The 16,620-nt window shown below is 27.7% G+C and overlaps 1 protein-coding gene across 3 annotated transcripts in view; it reads left to right on the plus strand.

Moving 5' to 3' along the window:
- LOC100164208 (FERM, ARHGEF and pleckstrin domain-containing protein 2) overlaps positions 1 to 16,620 on the plus strand; it is a 35,088-nt gene that overhangs the window by 15,976 nt on the left and 2,492 nt on the right. The window contains exons 2-20 of one of the 3 annotated variants that reach the window (XM_001943122.5): positions 2,173 to 2,530; positions 2,596 to 2,697; positions 2,764 to 2,986; positions 3,048 to 3,171; positions 3,228 to 3,315; positions 3,373 to 3,528; positions 3,615 to 3,775; positions 3,863 to 3,937; positions 4,869 to 4,951; positions 5,845 to 6,021; positions 12,017 to 12,170; positions 12,244 to 12,334; positions 12,458 to 12,544; positions 12,609 to 12,800; positions 12,904 to 13,090; positions 13,147 to 13,256; positions 13,321 to 13,464; positions 15,671 to 15,810; positions 15,956 to 16,092. In XM_001943122.5, the coding sequence (XP_001943157.3) occupies positions 2,336 to 2,530; positions 2,596 to 2,697; positions 2,764 to 2,986; positions 3,048 to 3,171; positions 3,228 to 3,315; positions 3,373 to 3,528; positions 3,615 to 3,775; positions 3,863 to 3,937; positions 4,869 to 4,951; positions 5,845 to 6,021; positions 12,017 to 12,170; positions 12,244 to 12,334; positions 12,458 to 12,544; positions 12,609 to 12,800; positions 12,904 to 13,090; positions 13,147 to 13,256; positions 13,321 to 13,464; positions 15,671 to 15,810; positions 15,956 to 16,092 (2,626 nt within the window). In that variant the 5' untranslated portion in view covers positions 2,173 to 2,335. Of the gene's footprint in view, positions 1 to 2,172; positions 2,531 to 2,595; positions 2,698 to 2,763; positions 2,987 to 3,047; positions 3,172 to 3,227; positions 3,316 to 3,372; positions 3,529 to 3,614; positions 3,776 to 3,862; positions 3,938 to 4,868; positions 4,952 to 5,844; positions 6,022 to 12,016; positions 12,171 to 12,243; positions 12,335 to 12,457; positions 12,545 to 12,608; positions 12,801 to 12,903; positions 13,091 to 13,146; positions 13,257 to 13,320; positions 13,465 to 15,670; positions 15,811 to 15,955; positions 16,093 to 16,620 lie in introns of those variants that run through there. The other 2 variants (XR_001679474.2, XM_029488521.1) reach the window with 2 other exon arrangements.

The raw sequence follows: 16,620 nt of genomic DNA on the forward strand, positions 1-16,620 counted from the left end.
ATCTGAAATTACACACAGTAGAAGATCATACAATTTTAGATTATGGAATATTGATTTTACAATGATTACATACCGTTTTCAATTAGGTTTTCAATATTGGCTCTAAAATTGCCTACTTTTCGTTGGCCGTACTATAATTTAATTTTGGATTCCTTCTTAAAACTTGAATATGGTTCGTTTTAAATATTATGTTAGATTGATAATTAAGACCTATAAATGGTACAACGTTAAATTTTAAGTTTAGTTTTTTTTGTTATGTATTATGTAACAACTATTTCATTCACAATCTTTTCCCAAAGGTTAAAATAAAATATATTTTAAAGAGTTAAGACCAAAAACGTGTATGTATAGTTACTTTTTATTATTCGTGTTTTGTATTCACTTAAATCTTAAGGTAGATTAAGGCACTTACATAATTATTAATATTAATGATAACGATAGATTTAGAGGTTAATTTCGTTATTTATTTATAAACCTTATCTTAAATTATATGACATTTCGTTTTATGTATTTTACGTAATTTTTAACTACTGTTATCATAAGGTGAATTTACACAGACAAGATCGCACAAGATACATACATGAACATTAGATAATTCTTTATGATACATACATCATACAAGATTAGATAATCCTCTAACAGCATCCTCTGTAGAAAATAAATTTACTTTTCGTTGGGCCATACAAGGTTAATATAATATATTAGAGTTTTTAATATGAATTTAGAACTTAAATAATGAACATAATATTACCTATACTTTATGATGTATGTAGGCATGTAACTTCGAGTTTATTTTTCTACTTAAAATTTACATATGATAAATAAAATATGTAAAAACGCAGGTACCTACTTACATTGTAATTAAATATCTATTTTCTTAAAAACTTATACTTAGGAATATATGGGTTAAACCTAAATAGCTGCTATCAGTTGTAAAAGAAATCATTTTAATACCTAACTACTCTTTTTTATACCAAAATGCTGGAATTAATTTTTTTAGTAAGAATTATTTAGTAGGTACCCAACAAAGGAAGTTATAAATGTCCTATGTTCTTGTGAATATATTTACAGTAAAATAACTAAATAAGTGACTGAGCAGTGAGCGTATGTTCAAATTTGATCACCCATTTCTTAACTAACCTAACCTACATAATATGTGATATGTAGTATTATGTATATTATTTCATGTGTACATATTTAAATAAATCGAACTGTCCGAGTATTATAAATATGATATAACGATATGTATTGCATTATCAGCAGCATTTTAAATTCCTTTGTTGTTAAACAATCAACCATGGATACAATTATTTCTTATGTCTAGTGTTATGAAAATTTTTTGTCAATTCGTAAAAAATAAATACTATTCAAATATTTAGGAGTCAAACAACTAAAGTGCGATTAGATAAAAAAAAAAGTAATGTCATTGTTTCTTGAGATTTACTTAGATTTACAGTTGCCTCAAATAACCACGTACATCAATACAACGCGGGGTTTTCACTAAAAGCCAAAAGGCCTTATATACATTAATTCGTATCTGTATATATTTTTTTAGATTTGGTCTTTATACATGTAAAACAAATAAAGTTACAAATATGTAACCAAAGTAGTTTAATTATACATATATATTTACTATATAGTATACCTAATACCTATATTATAATATAATCGTATTCTGGTAGTCATTCGATGATAATTGACGCAAAGCGATTTTTCTTTTACTTACGCATAATATTATATACATTTATATGTTTATTTATGAAATTAAATTGAAGACACATTAATTTAAACAATTTAGCATCGCTATGCAGTCCATTGAATGATGAAGTGTACGGCTTTGTATGCAAGAGACCTTTTCTATTTAATACGTTCAACTGAATTAGGTGGCGTCTAATCGTTTAAGGTCACAACACTCGACGTCATACACGCATACACCCGTGTATCCGCAGTCGTTTTTATTTCTGCCGGCTAAAATAAATAGAACTACTACACGAGTTTGTCACTACTATCCCCTCGTTTCTTTTAAATCATTAAAAATAGATTCATAAAAAGTATGATTGCTTCCTTCCCAATGAAGTGTTAGATTTTATATCCGTTTGACATACTAAAAAATACAAAAAACTTAATTTTACAATGCGGGTTCAGTTTTCAATATAATGTTTTTGATTTCAGATGGAATTTCATTGGTGTTACCGTGGTCGAACAGATTCTACCAATCACACAGAACCAATCAACGTTGATAGGAAAACATGATTTGAACCATTTTAATGTTTTATGTTACGTGAATTTTTCGGTTTTTGTTACTTTTAAATTAGTTTTAAAATAAGTATAGAAAATGTCTCCAGTTGAAAAAGACCAAACACTTACTCCAAGTTCGCTGGGAAGTTCTATGAACAAAATACCCCATTCACAATCCACTCCCGGTGTGTCTGGTTCTAAAACACCGCCGACAACACCCAGAAGGGGAGGGAAAATGCTCAACGTTCGTGTCCAAATGTTGGACGATTCAGTTACACTCTTTCAAGTGCAGGTTTGACATCAAATTTGGTTTATTATCTAAGAACAATGTAATTATTATACAATATTGTGTTACAGACAAAAGCTGATGGGTCAGTGTTATTTGAACAAGTATGTAAACAACTTAACTTGCTGGAAGCCGATTATTTTGGCCTTGAATATCAAGAAGGTTCTACAAAAGTAAGTTTTGTATTAAAAATACATTATTCTCACGGTGATGTCTATATTTTTTATTGTATTTTTCAGCATTGGTTAGACCTAGAAAAGCCATTAAACAAACAAATAGGACTGTCGCTTGTGGAACCATTAATGAGGTTTTGTGTTAAGTTCTACACACCTGATCCTGCTCAATTGGAAGAGGAATACACCAGGTATCTGTTTTGTTTACAAGTGAAACGAGATTTATCACATGGGCACATGCAATGTAATGATAACACTGCTGCTTTAATGGCCTCTTATATTGTGCAAGGTAAAATTTATGGTATATATTTTTATATAAATTGCAACTAATTGTTAATAAAATGTTCTAGCTGAATGTGGAGATTATTCTGCAGACGATTATCCAGATCACACTTATTTATCATCACATAAATTTGTTCCACACCAAGACAGAGAAATGGAAATAAGAATAATGGAAAGTCATAAAAGGCATATGTAAGTCCTTTTAAATATATTTGTTGATTAAATAATAATGAAAAATTATTTTGTAGAGGACAAACACCAGCAGAAGCCGATTTAAATTTATTAGAAACTGCACGTCGGTGTGAATTATATGGGATCAAAATGCATTCAGCAAAGGTAAGTTGTTAATTTTTGGATTTTTATACTAATAATTTTATTAATTTTTTTGTGTAGGATCCTGAAGGTGTTCCTTTAAATCTTTCGGTTGCACATTTGGGCGTGTTGGTTTTTCAAAATTTTACAAAAATTAATACATTTTCTTGGGCTAAAATCAGAAAATTGAGCTTTAAACGTAAAAAATTCCTTATCAAACTACATCCTGAGGGATATGTAAGTTTTTCAACATTCATTATTATATAAAGAAAGTTTTCAATATTATAAGATTTTAAATATAATGTATTTTTTAATATTTACAGGGTTACTTTAAAGATATAGTGGAATTTATATTTGAAACTCGTAATGATTGTAAAAGTTTTTGGAAAAAATGTGTAGAAAATCATGGCTTTTTTAGATGTTTCACTGTAAAACGTTTACCACGTCAACGGACCAAAGTTCTAAGTCGAGGATCATCATTCAGGTAGATAATTTAGTAATACCTGTATGATATATATTTATATATATATATATACATACATAAATTTCAAAAACTTATTTTAAATTACAGATATAGTGGTAAAACTCAAAAACAAATGGTGGAATTTGTTAGGGAAAACTTTGTTAAACGTCAAACATTCCAAAGGTAAGTTCACATATAAGTCATAACACATAAATGACAATTAATAAAAATCAACTTAAATAAAACTATTCTAATGAAAAATAAGTATTAATTAATTTTTATTTTTAGTAGTAATAACACACAACCATAAGAATAGCTTGGTTGTTGTGATTCTTAGCATGCAACAGTTTAGAAGAGAATGAATTTTTGTTTATTTTTCTCACATTTTTGTCAATGAAAGTGGCTCCAAATTTAAAACACATCAGAAACTAAAATATCACTTAAAGATATTTTGTAGTTGTCAATAATTTTTATAAAACAATATGGGACTTGATATTTTGAGCTTATTAGTTATGATACATATGTATACAATATAATTTTTAGTTAAGTGAAGTAAATATTCACATTTATAAATAATTAGATTTAATTCACAATTTAAATGTTTAAAATTGTACTGTGTTCTCAGTAGTAAATTATAAGATAATAAGAAGTACCCATATCAAATGTTAGAATTCTGTATGTTATAATTCCATTTGGTCTAAAATTTTAGTCTAAGCTCTAAAGTATTAACTTGGTATTAGTTTCTTTTCTTGGTGGCAACATGTTTTTTTTTAAATCAATACTAACCAGGTGATCGTAATTCCATAATTATTTAATACTATCTATTTTACAGTAATATTTTTGAATTTTTTTTTACCATTTAAGATTAATAATTTGTTTACTTAAAAAGAACTATGTAAAAAGAATTACACTGATGTGTATAGAAAATGTTTCCAAATGCATGTTTTATTATACACTGATATTTTATTTTTGGAAATAAAATAAAAATAAACTAATTAAAAACAACATCAAATAGTAAGTTTCTGATGGTGTGTTAAAATAATTTAATGGGTTACTTTCATTGGAAAAAAATTAGTGTTTCTCTTTACACCGTTTGCCCTGTTTCTGCCAACAGGTCTCAATCATTTCGGCATCCCGGATTGTCACATTCTTCCAATGCTGGTTGCAGTTTATCAGCACATCCTTTATTGCCCCTCGGTATGTTTTTTGCGATTTAATTTTTATTTATCATAATTTATTTAACTTAAGTTTATAATTTCTTATGTTATTGGAGCCACTTCATAGTTATCTTTTTGTAATTTTTATAGCCAATATTAGTTTTTTTTTTATAAATACTTTGTCCATATAATAAAGTATAATCTCAAGTATTTTTAAAGTTGACATGTTTTTTTTATGTACAATTAAAAATAAACATTTTATTTCATTTACATTTTTAAAACTTCTTTCAATTTTTTTTAAAATATTAATTGCACAAAAACACTAAATTATGCAAATAGTACATTACACATCATATATTTATCTGTACTTTAAAAACATATGAAGGAGGCTATTGATAGTACCTATATTTTGTTTTATTAAAAAAATGTATATATTTTAATAAGCTTATCGTTAAGTTCATGTATTTTGATTTAATCAAATAATCTTTTTTATGATTAGTAATAAATTAAACAATGTTATGTATTATAAGCCATTTATAGTATTTGGGAAGATATCAACATAAAATTATATCCGAATATTAATTGATACAGCAGCTTTTTGTAAAATATTTTATTGCTTTAACTAACTTGGTAATTTTTTTTTTAAGTCTTTATTTTAAGTTCAATACAACACTATACATCTATACATTTTTAACATGTAAACATGTATATTTTTTTAAACACTTTTCTTGATTACTATTGTCAGCTAGATTTAAGCATGATTTCAATAAACTTTGTAGGTGTAGCATGCATTTTGGTTTTATTTTATTTTTCAAAAGAAATATCTGTAAACCAAAAATATGAATAACAAATATTTTTAAAACATTTAATAACCCACATTTAATTCTTTCTAAGCTCTTATTCATTTTACCTGCAATTTTTTTTTTTTTTTAGCAAATTCGGAAGTCACGAGCCTAGCGGGTTCTCTGAGTCCGAACGCAGTCCATCGCCAGGTGGTGCCTGGAGAGGTGTCGACTGCTCAAGTTGTACATCCGACGACAGTGATGACGACAACTTCGGACATAACTTCCATCACTTCGTCCCAGCACTCGTACAGCGTCAACGATCCAGGTCAGAAACATTCCGCCGTAAACAACATTATTATGTACCCAAACGTCATTTGCACTAGACCTTGTACACGTACAAATGTTATCAGGTCCAATTATTACGAAGACGATTATGACACTGATAAATCATACGCGTCCTCTAGATTTTCTGAAACTTTTTATAAAGATATTAGATGTCAATCTAGTCAGACTGATTTAATACTTATTGACAAATCAACCCCTTCCATTTATAGTTGGCAACGTAGCTCTAGCTGCAAAGAGTTTAATTCATCTAGGTCTTGTTCCGGAGAAACTCCTCCCGTTGAAAACGAAGAAGTTAATTCCTCATTTGATAGAAACAGTTCAGTAGATCATCCTATTACAAAAATTTTCTCAAGCAGTTATCCGGGTACAACTTCTAGTTTATCAACTGAAAGTGGTAGCGATCGTAAACTTGAAATCACTGGTAATGTTAGGGTAGTACCAGATAAAGATGATATGTACCAAGATGACATTAGTCAAGATTCGTACGAGTTATTAGAAAAAGAAGTATTTAATAATACTATTAGTGATGATGAAGATGAAATATTTTATGTAGAAAATGATAATAAAGAAAATACTTTAGCAATTGAAAAACGATTTGGTTATTTAGAGCCCAAATATAGAGATATAGAGTTCAATAAGTTTAATGAAATTTGTAAAAAAGAATTGGCTTCCCGAAGTAAAGAGCAAATTTTTGCTAATAATACAATTCGATTCAATGCATTTGAAAATAAAGGTGAAACTGGTCATGTTCCCGTGGAACGAACGAAAAGTGATTCATATATGAGTGCTCCTAAACATAAATCTCATAGACTTCTACATCAAAAGTCTATAGATTTGACACCCCTTGATACATTTGAACCAAGTATTGTTAAATTAGATTTAGATATACCCTATATATTACATAAACGACACACAATTGAGGGATCGCCTAATGAAGAAAGTACAGTCAAATGGTCAACAATTAAATGTAGTTCAGATCATTATTCTCAAGATTCAGGCTTATCATTATCAACGCAATCCACTGGTAACGTAAGTGTTGAAGATGACAGTCCTGTTGATTTAGATACACTTTTATTAAATAAATATCATGATGATGTAGTAACCACATCTAAAAGTTCAGAGCTTATTCAAATGGCATACAAATCAACTTCATTCAATGAATCTGAAATTAGACCATTGTCTGGTGAAAAAAATAACAAGCTGAAGTCTTGTCATAGTGCTGATAGTGTACCTGTGACTAAAGTCAAGAAAATTTGTTACCAACCTCGAAGTGCAGATAATGGATTAAAAAAAGAAGTAGAAGTTATAAAAATTGACCCCGATGAAGAAGAGCCTAAACCCGAAGAAATTATAATTGTGGAATATAGAGGTGGAAAAGCTAAAAAATTAAGAAAGGACTCATTAGGTAGTAAAGATAACAAGAGTTTAGGATCAGCTTCTACATCCATTGCTTCAAATTCACCGGGAATATCTCCAGAAAGACGTATTTCAAATAGCCCAAAAAAAGAAAATATTTTTAAGTCTTCTGTGGTTAAAATTAAAATCGCTTCTGCGTTAAATTCTAATTCTATTCACATAGTTCCAAATGTTATGATTAGTGATGATGATAATAATGGAACAAAAAATAATAAATTAATGGAGTATAATGCCCTTCCTGATATTGTGTCCAATTCTGTAAAGAGCTCTCAAATAATTAATTCAAAAGTAGCTAGTGAAACACAGAAAGTTGAAATTAGCAGTGTAAGAAAAGATGAAGAGCAAGTCGTTCCTGATGGTAACAGTTCTAACGAAACTAAAATAAAATTGAAAAATGCATTGTCTAGTATGATGGTTTCACAACCAATTACAGTGCCACAACTTATAGATACTGAATCTAAGGCTGTTAAAATCAATAAATTCCAATCTTTAGCAACAAAAATATCTGACTTTGATGGACTTACTACTCTAAAAAAAGACAAGTCACCTTCCGAATTACTGAGAAAAATATTACCTGATAAAATATCTCAGAATAGAGAAAAATCTCCTATACTTTTTGCTAGGTTAGGTTTATCTGAGGGTTCAGCATTTCCAAATGTATCTGGGCAAAACCAGTCACAAAGGCGGGCTATATCTTTAGATTCACCAGTTGTTTCCCTGCACCAACTTCCTTTAGTTACGTCATTTTCTAGTAAAGATGATACAGTTGATAACGAAGATGAGGTAGAGTTGGAAGAAAAACCAATCAAATGGTGGAATATTAAAGTTGATGAGACCGTTGTAGAATGCCTTACATATTTAATCAATGCTGTTGTTAAAGATTCTGAAGAATATAATAGTATATCACTGTCACCAAGTATAACACCAGAAAGAAGACGTTCAAGTACTAGACAAGAACGTCTGGACTCTTTAAAAAAATTAAAAAATTTTGAAATTGAAGTTTGGGATTCTGAAGAATTAAATGTGGCGTCAGCTATTGATTATGAACATAAGGACTTTGAAGATGAAACTTTTATTGTGTCTGATATTACTTGTGCACCTAATACTGACATAAAAAACCAAAATAATAAATCTAATAACAAATGTTCGACTGATGACGATTGGGTGTCTGTCGATGATTCTGGAAGTAGTGAAGAAATTCCATTTAAAGAACTTGACTCTCAAAGTTCAGATGAAACAAAACGTACAGCTCAAAAAACAGGTCAGAGTGTTTCAGAAATTATTGAGGATACTGTAATCGAAGCAGATAACTTAATATTAGACAGAAATGACCAAAGCGAAAAAGAGCCTGATCCTAGTTCAGATGTATTCATAGAAGAAATTGATCACGCTGAGTTAATTAATAAATTAGGGTGCATTGAAATACCACCAAAGTTAGAACCTAAACGGCATCATAGACTTTCATTAGAAAGTTCTGGTAGTTCAAGTCTTGATGATCCGCCTCATATGGATGATTTGAGTGGAAACATTGCTGATGAAGAAGATGTCACCTCTAGTCCTTTACCACCAACTCCAGATGTTACATATTCTGGTATGTATCTTATAGGGTATGGTATATATGGAATGTCACGAACATTGTCTAGAATAAGCGAACAAAGCACATCAGAAAAATCTGAAATTGACGATGAGTTATCAACAAAATATTCCACTCAATCAGCATCACTAGACGATTCAATACTGTCTAGTGATTGTCAACCAAGTTTATGTTCTGATGCGATGGATAGCTTACCAGATTTGCCGCCATTACCAGAAGAGTATGCATTTGATATTCCTCCACCAGTCGAACAATGGCCTTCTCCTAAAAGTGAAGACCTTACACCCGTGGAACAAAAACATTTTGATGATGATGAAGATGCAAAAACAATTCATAATGAGGATTTTGTAGAAGAAGAAACAGAAGAACCGCGTCGAGCACCATCTACGAACAAACCTAGGCTATCGTTTGGTGATGATACTTCAGCTGGCGTGTCTACATCAGAATTTTCAAGTAATGCTACAATACTTCACCACTACGATAGTGTTTGTCCACCTCCACAATTCTTGAACAAAGACTCTGATGAATATGACTCGCCATTTACTGAGTCTGATGAATCAAAATTCTACCGGCCACCACCTCACATGTTTGAACTACCCAAGACCAGTATGAAAACTAGAAAGAGCCGTATGGCACATGGTCCTGCATCATTGGATGCACCCGGGCCAAAACCAAAGACATTAGCTACTAGAGCTCGTTGCCATTCTTATTTCTCACTAACTCGCAGTCCTCCTAGTGATGCTTCATCATCTTCACTTGAGGCTCAAGAGCCACCCAATGTGCCAAATACAATACCTAGGGCTTCCAAAAGGAGACGTTACACACATACTTTAAAGAGAAAACCTAAAGTGATACAAATTACAAAAGTATAGATTTACTTTTTCAATATACATCAATATTGATTATAAATTTCTAAACTTCCATTAAATTTCACTTATTTGAACCAATTTTATAATAACTAATAATGGCATATAGGGTTACACCCTGTAGGTGATAGAAACACAAAGACATTACAAGATAATTTTCTTAGTATTTCACATGGTATATTAGTAATTTTTCTTTAATATTAATATTTATGTTTTTATAAAACATATATATATTTTCTTTTGTGGGTTGTGATAATAATGTTATACAAAATATTTAATCTTCGGGTTTTGTTTTGTTTTATTTTATAATATTTAAATAATAGTTTTGTTCTGTTAAATTGTTATTATTAATTCTAAGTGAACAACATAATATTATATCTTAAAACAACTATATAATATTATATTTATGATGACATTTTTGTAACTTTGGTTGAATTAAAAAACAACAAATAATGAGTGTAATCGTATTTAATTTAAATGGGTGGCAAATGTGATCGAACTGTATTTTGATGATAAATATTAGTTAAAAGTACTTCAAACATATTTTAAATAATCAATTTAATATTCTATTGAAAATTTAAATTTTATTTGGTGCTCAAATATTTTGTATTTGAAATAATAATTTAAGTTATTTCGTCATTATAATGACCTATTATATTCATAGTATAAATGTTTCATCTTGGTCGAGTATAATGTAAAATTTAACACTGAAAACTGAATATGCCACCTTATCAGTGATTATACATCATTATTTTGTTAAACCATACTATTTCAAATGATAATACATTAAAATTACTAATATTTATAAATAATTATTATAATATTATAATAGACTGATATTCAATATTATTATGACAAATTACTTGTTGCAACTGGTTTCCAGTGTATGAAATATAAATGAAAGTTAAAGACATGGCAAGATTAATATAATGTCACTGTACCAAATTATAAAAGAGAAATAAATGAATTCAAAATATTACTCCAATTCTCATGGACTCAAATATAGTCTAAATAGTTATAAATTATAATGTATTCTTTTAATTTTCAAATTGCAAATTTAAATACTAATTCTTTAACATTATATCAAATTTCAAACTGTCTTCCTTTAGTATAAAATATTTATTAAGCATAGTTTTGTTTTTGAAATGAAATTTGTTATAGAATATTAGTTTTCAAAACTCATATATTCGTTAATTCTCTTTTATCCTGTTGACTATTTATCTGCCGTTATACATCATTCTCAATATTATTTGTAATTTAATTTCATTTACTTACAACTTATTAATAATTGTTAAAAGATTTCATATTATGTTGTGGTTTTATTGTATTGTTTTCTATTCCTTGTTTTTTTATACATAATATTATATATTATATATAATATATATATTGCTAGATTTCAAGAAACATTTTCATATTACCTAAATGTGAAACTGCGTTTCAATAATTTATACTTTGTTATTTTTTTTAAATTAATCAACTAGATGTTAGATTATTTGTTTTTGTAAATTGTTTATAAATAATTTAATATAATTATTTCTAGATACCATTTTACTATGTACATACAAACGACTATAAAGATATAATAATTAATAAAAAGTCAATAAATAAAAAGTAAACTATGATTTAATAATTTTTAATAATTTCCATATAATGCACATTTTTTAAAAATGTATGTCACTTTAAATCATTCATGTTATGCATATCCGGGTTTACCCAATGGAGTTAAGTGAGTTTTGAATATATATAAATAGTTGTACATTTTATGTTGAATCCTATTTGTGTATCAACATTCAATTACATATCATAAAATTGCTTCTCATTTATTATTATTATTTTTGTTTTTCATATATTATATTATTATTTTGCAACACAAATAAATATACATTTAAGTATATATTTGTACTTTGGTTAAATTATAATTACTACATGTTTTTATTTGCAGTCACAAACCTATCCCTATTTTAATTTTATCAAATTGCACACATATATGGTTATAAAAGCATTATATATAATTTGTTTTGTTACTCCACTTGTGAATTGTACATTGCATGGTATATTTTGTATAAAATGCTTTTATTTATAAACTTTTTAAATTTAAGGTGATACTCCTGAAGAAGTAGATTCACCGTTTAAGAAAATCAACGGATCAACATCGTGTTTGTCTTCTATGTCTGTTAAAGAAAATGGTGTAATGACAATCACATCTTCCACCCCGAAAAATCATGTAACAAATGGATCGTTGGGAAATATAAGGTAAATATTCAATAGGAATATATTTTTTTTGCTGAACAATCAAATAAAATTCATAATGCACTTCTTTTTTCAGTAACGATCATTATAACAACCTTAGCACAATAAATACTGCTAAGGATAAAACTTCAACGAAAAATCTTGAAATTACTGATACAAAACGCAAAGTGAGTGTTATTGTTAATTATCTTATAAATTCTACAAATTAATTGTTACATGTATAAATATTAAATATAAAGTAAATTTTTGTTGTATAATGTTATTATTGTGCTCTTTCTTTTTAACTTTAGAGGCCCACCGACAGAGCATATTTTATAACTAAAGAAATATTAATGACAGAGCGGACTTACAGAAAAGACTTAGAAGTCATTAACTTTGTAAGTGAAATTAATATTTATGAAGTTAAAACTAATTTTTTAATTATTCATATTTTATTATTAGTGGTTGCGTGATGAAATGAGCAAAGAAGATGATGAAATGGGTCAAATAGAATCTGTAAACATGCTTTTAAATTTAATTGATCCAATTTATGATGCTCATTCTTTATTTTTGAAAGATGTGGAAATGAGATTAAATAGTTGGGACCCTCCGTGTATAGCAGATGTTTTGTTACGCCATTTTAATAATTTGGAGGTATGTATAATAATTATACATAATTATTATTATTATTATTATTTAAATAAATAGTTTTGCTTATTAAAATAAAATTAATGTATGTTTATTTTATTATTTTTAGTTGTACGATAATTACTTAGATGAACACTTAAATGTCTTAGAAAAAATTGATCATGCATATCGTACTAACAAGAAATTTGAAGCATTTTATAAAGATTTTGAAGTAGAAAAAGTGTGCTATTTGCCATTGTCTTCATTTGTATTGAAACCACTTCAAAGATTACTCCATTATTCTCATTTACTAGAAAGTATGTAATTTTGATAATTTTTATGTTCATAATTGACTAACATCCATATTTTTTAGAATTAATAAGACACTATGGCTCTTCACATATTGATTACAACAACTGTTTGGAAGCGAGAGTAAAACTATTGAAAGTAACAAAGAGATTACCAAGTGCACTTCGCAGATCGGTAATTAATAATTAAATTTTAATTCTGACTTGTTATAATTTTTTGAAATTTTTTTTTGTCATAGGAGAACTTTGTACAGCTTTGTGAGTTGGAGAGAGATATGGTTGGCATTGACACTCTTCATGTTACTGGTCGAGAGTTTGTACGGCAAGGGTGTCTAACCAAATTTTCACAGAGAAAAGGTTACCAACAGCGCATGTTTTTTCTGGCAAGTTGAAGCATGTTTTAACATTATCTTATTTGTTTATTTTTAGCAGCCTTATCTGTGCGGTACGCTATCCATACATAATATTCAAATTATGGAGGGCCAGCAATCTTAAAACAAAAACAAAATATATTGTAATGTTGTTTCAACAATATAATATACATATAATTTTAAATTTATTTCCATTGTTAAAATTGTAATTTTAAAACCCCATTTTCCTATAAAAAGTCTGTAAAGATAAGCAAAAGTTACAAATTATATGCAATTATATGAATTGTATAAATTAATTTTTGTTACTAATATTTAAAAGACTAAAAACAACTCGTATTGGGTGTTAATTCACATTGTTATTAAAGTATTAGTAATTGTAGAGTATTCAATTAATGAACAGTTTAATGTGATTTTTTTTGTGTGCTGGATTATAAATTGTAATGTATGTTAATATATATGCTTGAAAATGCTGAAAATTATGATTATGAAATATTTATTTCTATTATTTTTCGTGCAAAAGGTGTTGAGTTGGAAAAATCTTAACTGCTTTGTTTGTTTGATTAAATATCTGATTTTTTTATTAGATTATTCTCAGAAATTTCTTTTGTTTTTTTTTTTAAAATTTGTTCCAGAATTTCATTACTATTATTTTGTGATTACGAATAACAATTGTTATTTATGGTTGTTTCAAAATCATTGTTTATACTCAACTTTAGTCTAACCTCTTGAAATTTAAAAACACTAAATGTAATTTTAAACATTTTGTTAATGATAATGTTTGGGGAAGTGCTTAATGGTTTATAATAAAAGAGAATGATAGAATTTTAATTTGATTGAATAATACAAATTACCTTAAAATTTAAATATCACAATTCATAACTCATAACATATTAACATGTATTCCTTTTCATTGAGATTTTTGGCATGTACTCAAATTAACTTCTAGAACTAACAACATACATGAGATGTATAATACTATTATTTAATTACATAAAATTTTATTTACATTTTTATTATATACATGTATAATATTATTTTTTTTGTAGAAAATATTTAAAAGGCTTACAATTAATAATAGATAGTTAAACAACTTCCATTGATTTTATTAAGTAATATTTTATTTGCCTAATATATGGTATACTACTATTTGTTTAACAATGTTGATAACAATTTCAATTGGAAACTACATTTTAATTTCCATATTACAAAGTCTCATGGGTAATAAAAAAAATAATAAAATGTGTCAATTAGGAATTACAAGTTTAGTTCAAATTAGGTTATAGTTTTAAAAAATATATCATTTAATGGAAGTTGTTATATGGACATTTCACTGTTATCCTCAAAATCATAGTAGTTTTAAATTGATGGCAATAAATTATATTTATTTTGTTTTAAATTAAACGCTAAAATTATTAAATTAAATTAAAAATAATTTATAGAATATCTCTAGGTGGGATATTATGGTAATGCCTAATGGATCTAGTAAGTATTTGGCTGTAATTAACCTAAACTTATCTATCGTTCAAACATTTCTGATACATATGCAATAAATTCTAAATAAAATCTTGCGGCTAGTGAATAGTTCCTTATAAATTATTGTAATAATTGTAGTGATTTATGCGTTTACAATTTTTGATCATGATAAATGAATTAAAATTAATAGTGATCAAATTTTTAATGCACATTAAATTTAAATAATTTTATAGATACGATAAATTTTGTTCAATAATGTAATAACATTTTACATAAACATTGGCTAAAATACAATCTATTTTTAATAATTTTTCATCCTAAATTACAAATAATTAATATTTTACTAACAATTTGTATAGTTAAAAATCTATTTTTTAATTTTCAAAGTTATATGTTCATTTGTATTGCAAAACTGTTTAAAAGGAAAAAGGAGATTAATGAATCAATGAGTAAATTAGGATATAATATTCTTCTGTTGAAAAAAAAAATTATTTGTGATTTTTTGTTTGGTTGAGATGGAAATATTATTTATTTTTCCTCTTGTTTTACCATAGTTTGAATTTTAAAAGTAAAAAGATAAAATACTGTTATATTTGTTTAAACCTTAATGTGTCACGGTGGCCACTCCCTTTCATTTATTGATGCTGCCGCACAGTCTCAATCAAGCTTTTATTTAACTTATAGCTTTAAAGAAATATGTGTTCAGCTTAACATTAGTGTTGCGCTTTTGTGCATGCCAATATAGATGTCTGATATGTTGTTATACACGGCAAGGGTTGGCCACATGTTTCGCGTTCATGGCCAGATACCCCTCAACGACCTCTTTGTTGAAGAACGAACCGACAACCCAACACAATATTCTTTTTCGATCTATTCAAATAACAGGTATGAGGAAATTATTGCAAAAATTAGTCGCTGACAACGTTTTTCTTATATTAAAACGTTAATAGTACATGACGTGTGCATTTGGCTTGATTGTGGTCTTCAAACAATTGATTCAATGTTAATAATATGCTATTTTTTTTTCCAGGGTAATCACAATTGCGGCGAACAGTCAGGAGGAAAAAGATAAATGGATGGAAGACATCGCACAAAGCGTTCAAGCGTACAAAGGAGAACGGGCAAATATCGAGCCACCAAATATTTATTTGAGTTTGAAATCATGCAGTAAGATAATTTTAGTTTTCAGTAACACATTACATCATTATTATTAATTTAGCCAAATTGAAATATCGTGTATTTTGTAAATATCTGCTTATTTTAAATACAAATCTTCGACAATCGGCATTATAGTAGACCTGAATTGTATGAGCGCTCTAATTATAGACTTTAAGTAGATCAAACAATGTATTGATTTTACTATGATGTGTTTTTTGTGTCTGGAGACATTTTTTACTGTAGAAAAAATGCTTCGATTTTTAGCTTAAAAATCTTTTCTGATAGGAAAGTGAATCTAGTTGCTACTTTGGGAAATCAAAAGTAAAAAAATCCCAGTATTTTTCTTAATCATTTGGATAAACAAAAAAAATATTATGAAAAAACTGGAATTTCAGTTTCCTTATTATGTTGTAATTCAAAAAAGAATAACCGTATATACTTGAAAAGTTGATAAAATTATCACTGTAAAACCAAAATTTTTTTACCTCCACCCGTGTTCGTGTTCGATGCCCCGTTATAATAACACAAATTTATTTT

This window comes from Acyrthosiphon pisum, chromosome A1 (assembly GCF_005508785.2).
Source record: "Acyrthosiphon pisum isolate AL4f chromosome A1, pea_aphid_22Mar2018_4r6ur, whole genome shotgun sequence".
Lineage (NCBI taxonomy): Eukaryota > Metazoa > Arthropoda > Insecta > Hemiptera > Aphididae > Acyrthosiphon > Acyrthosiphon pisum.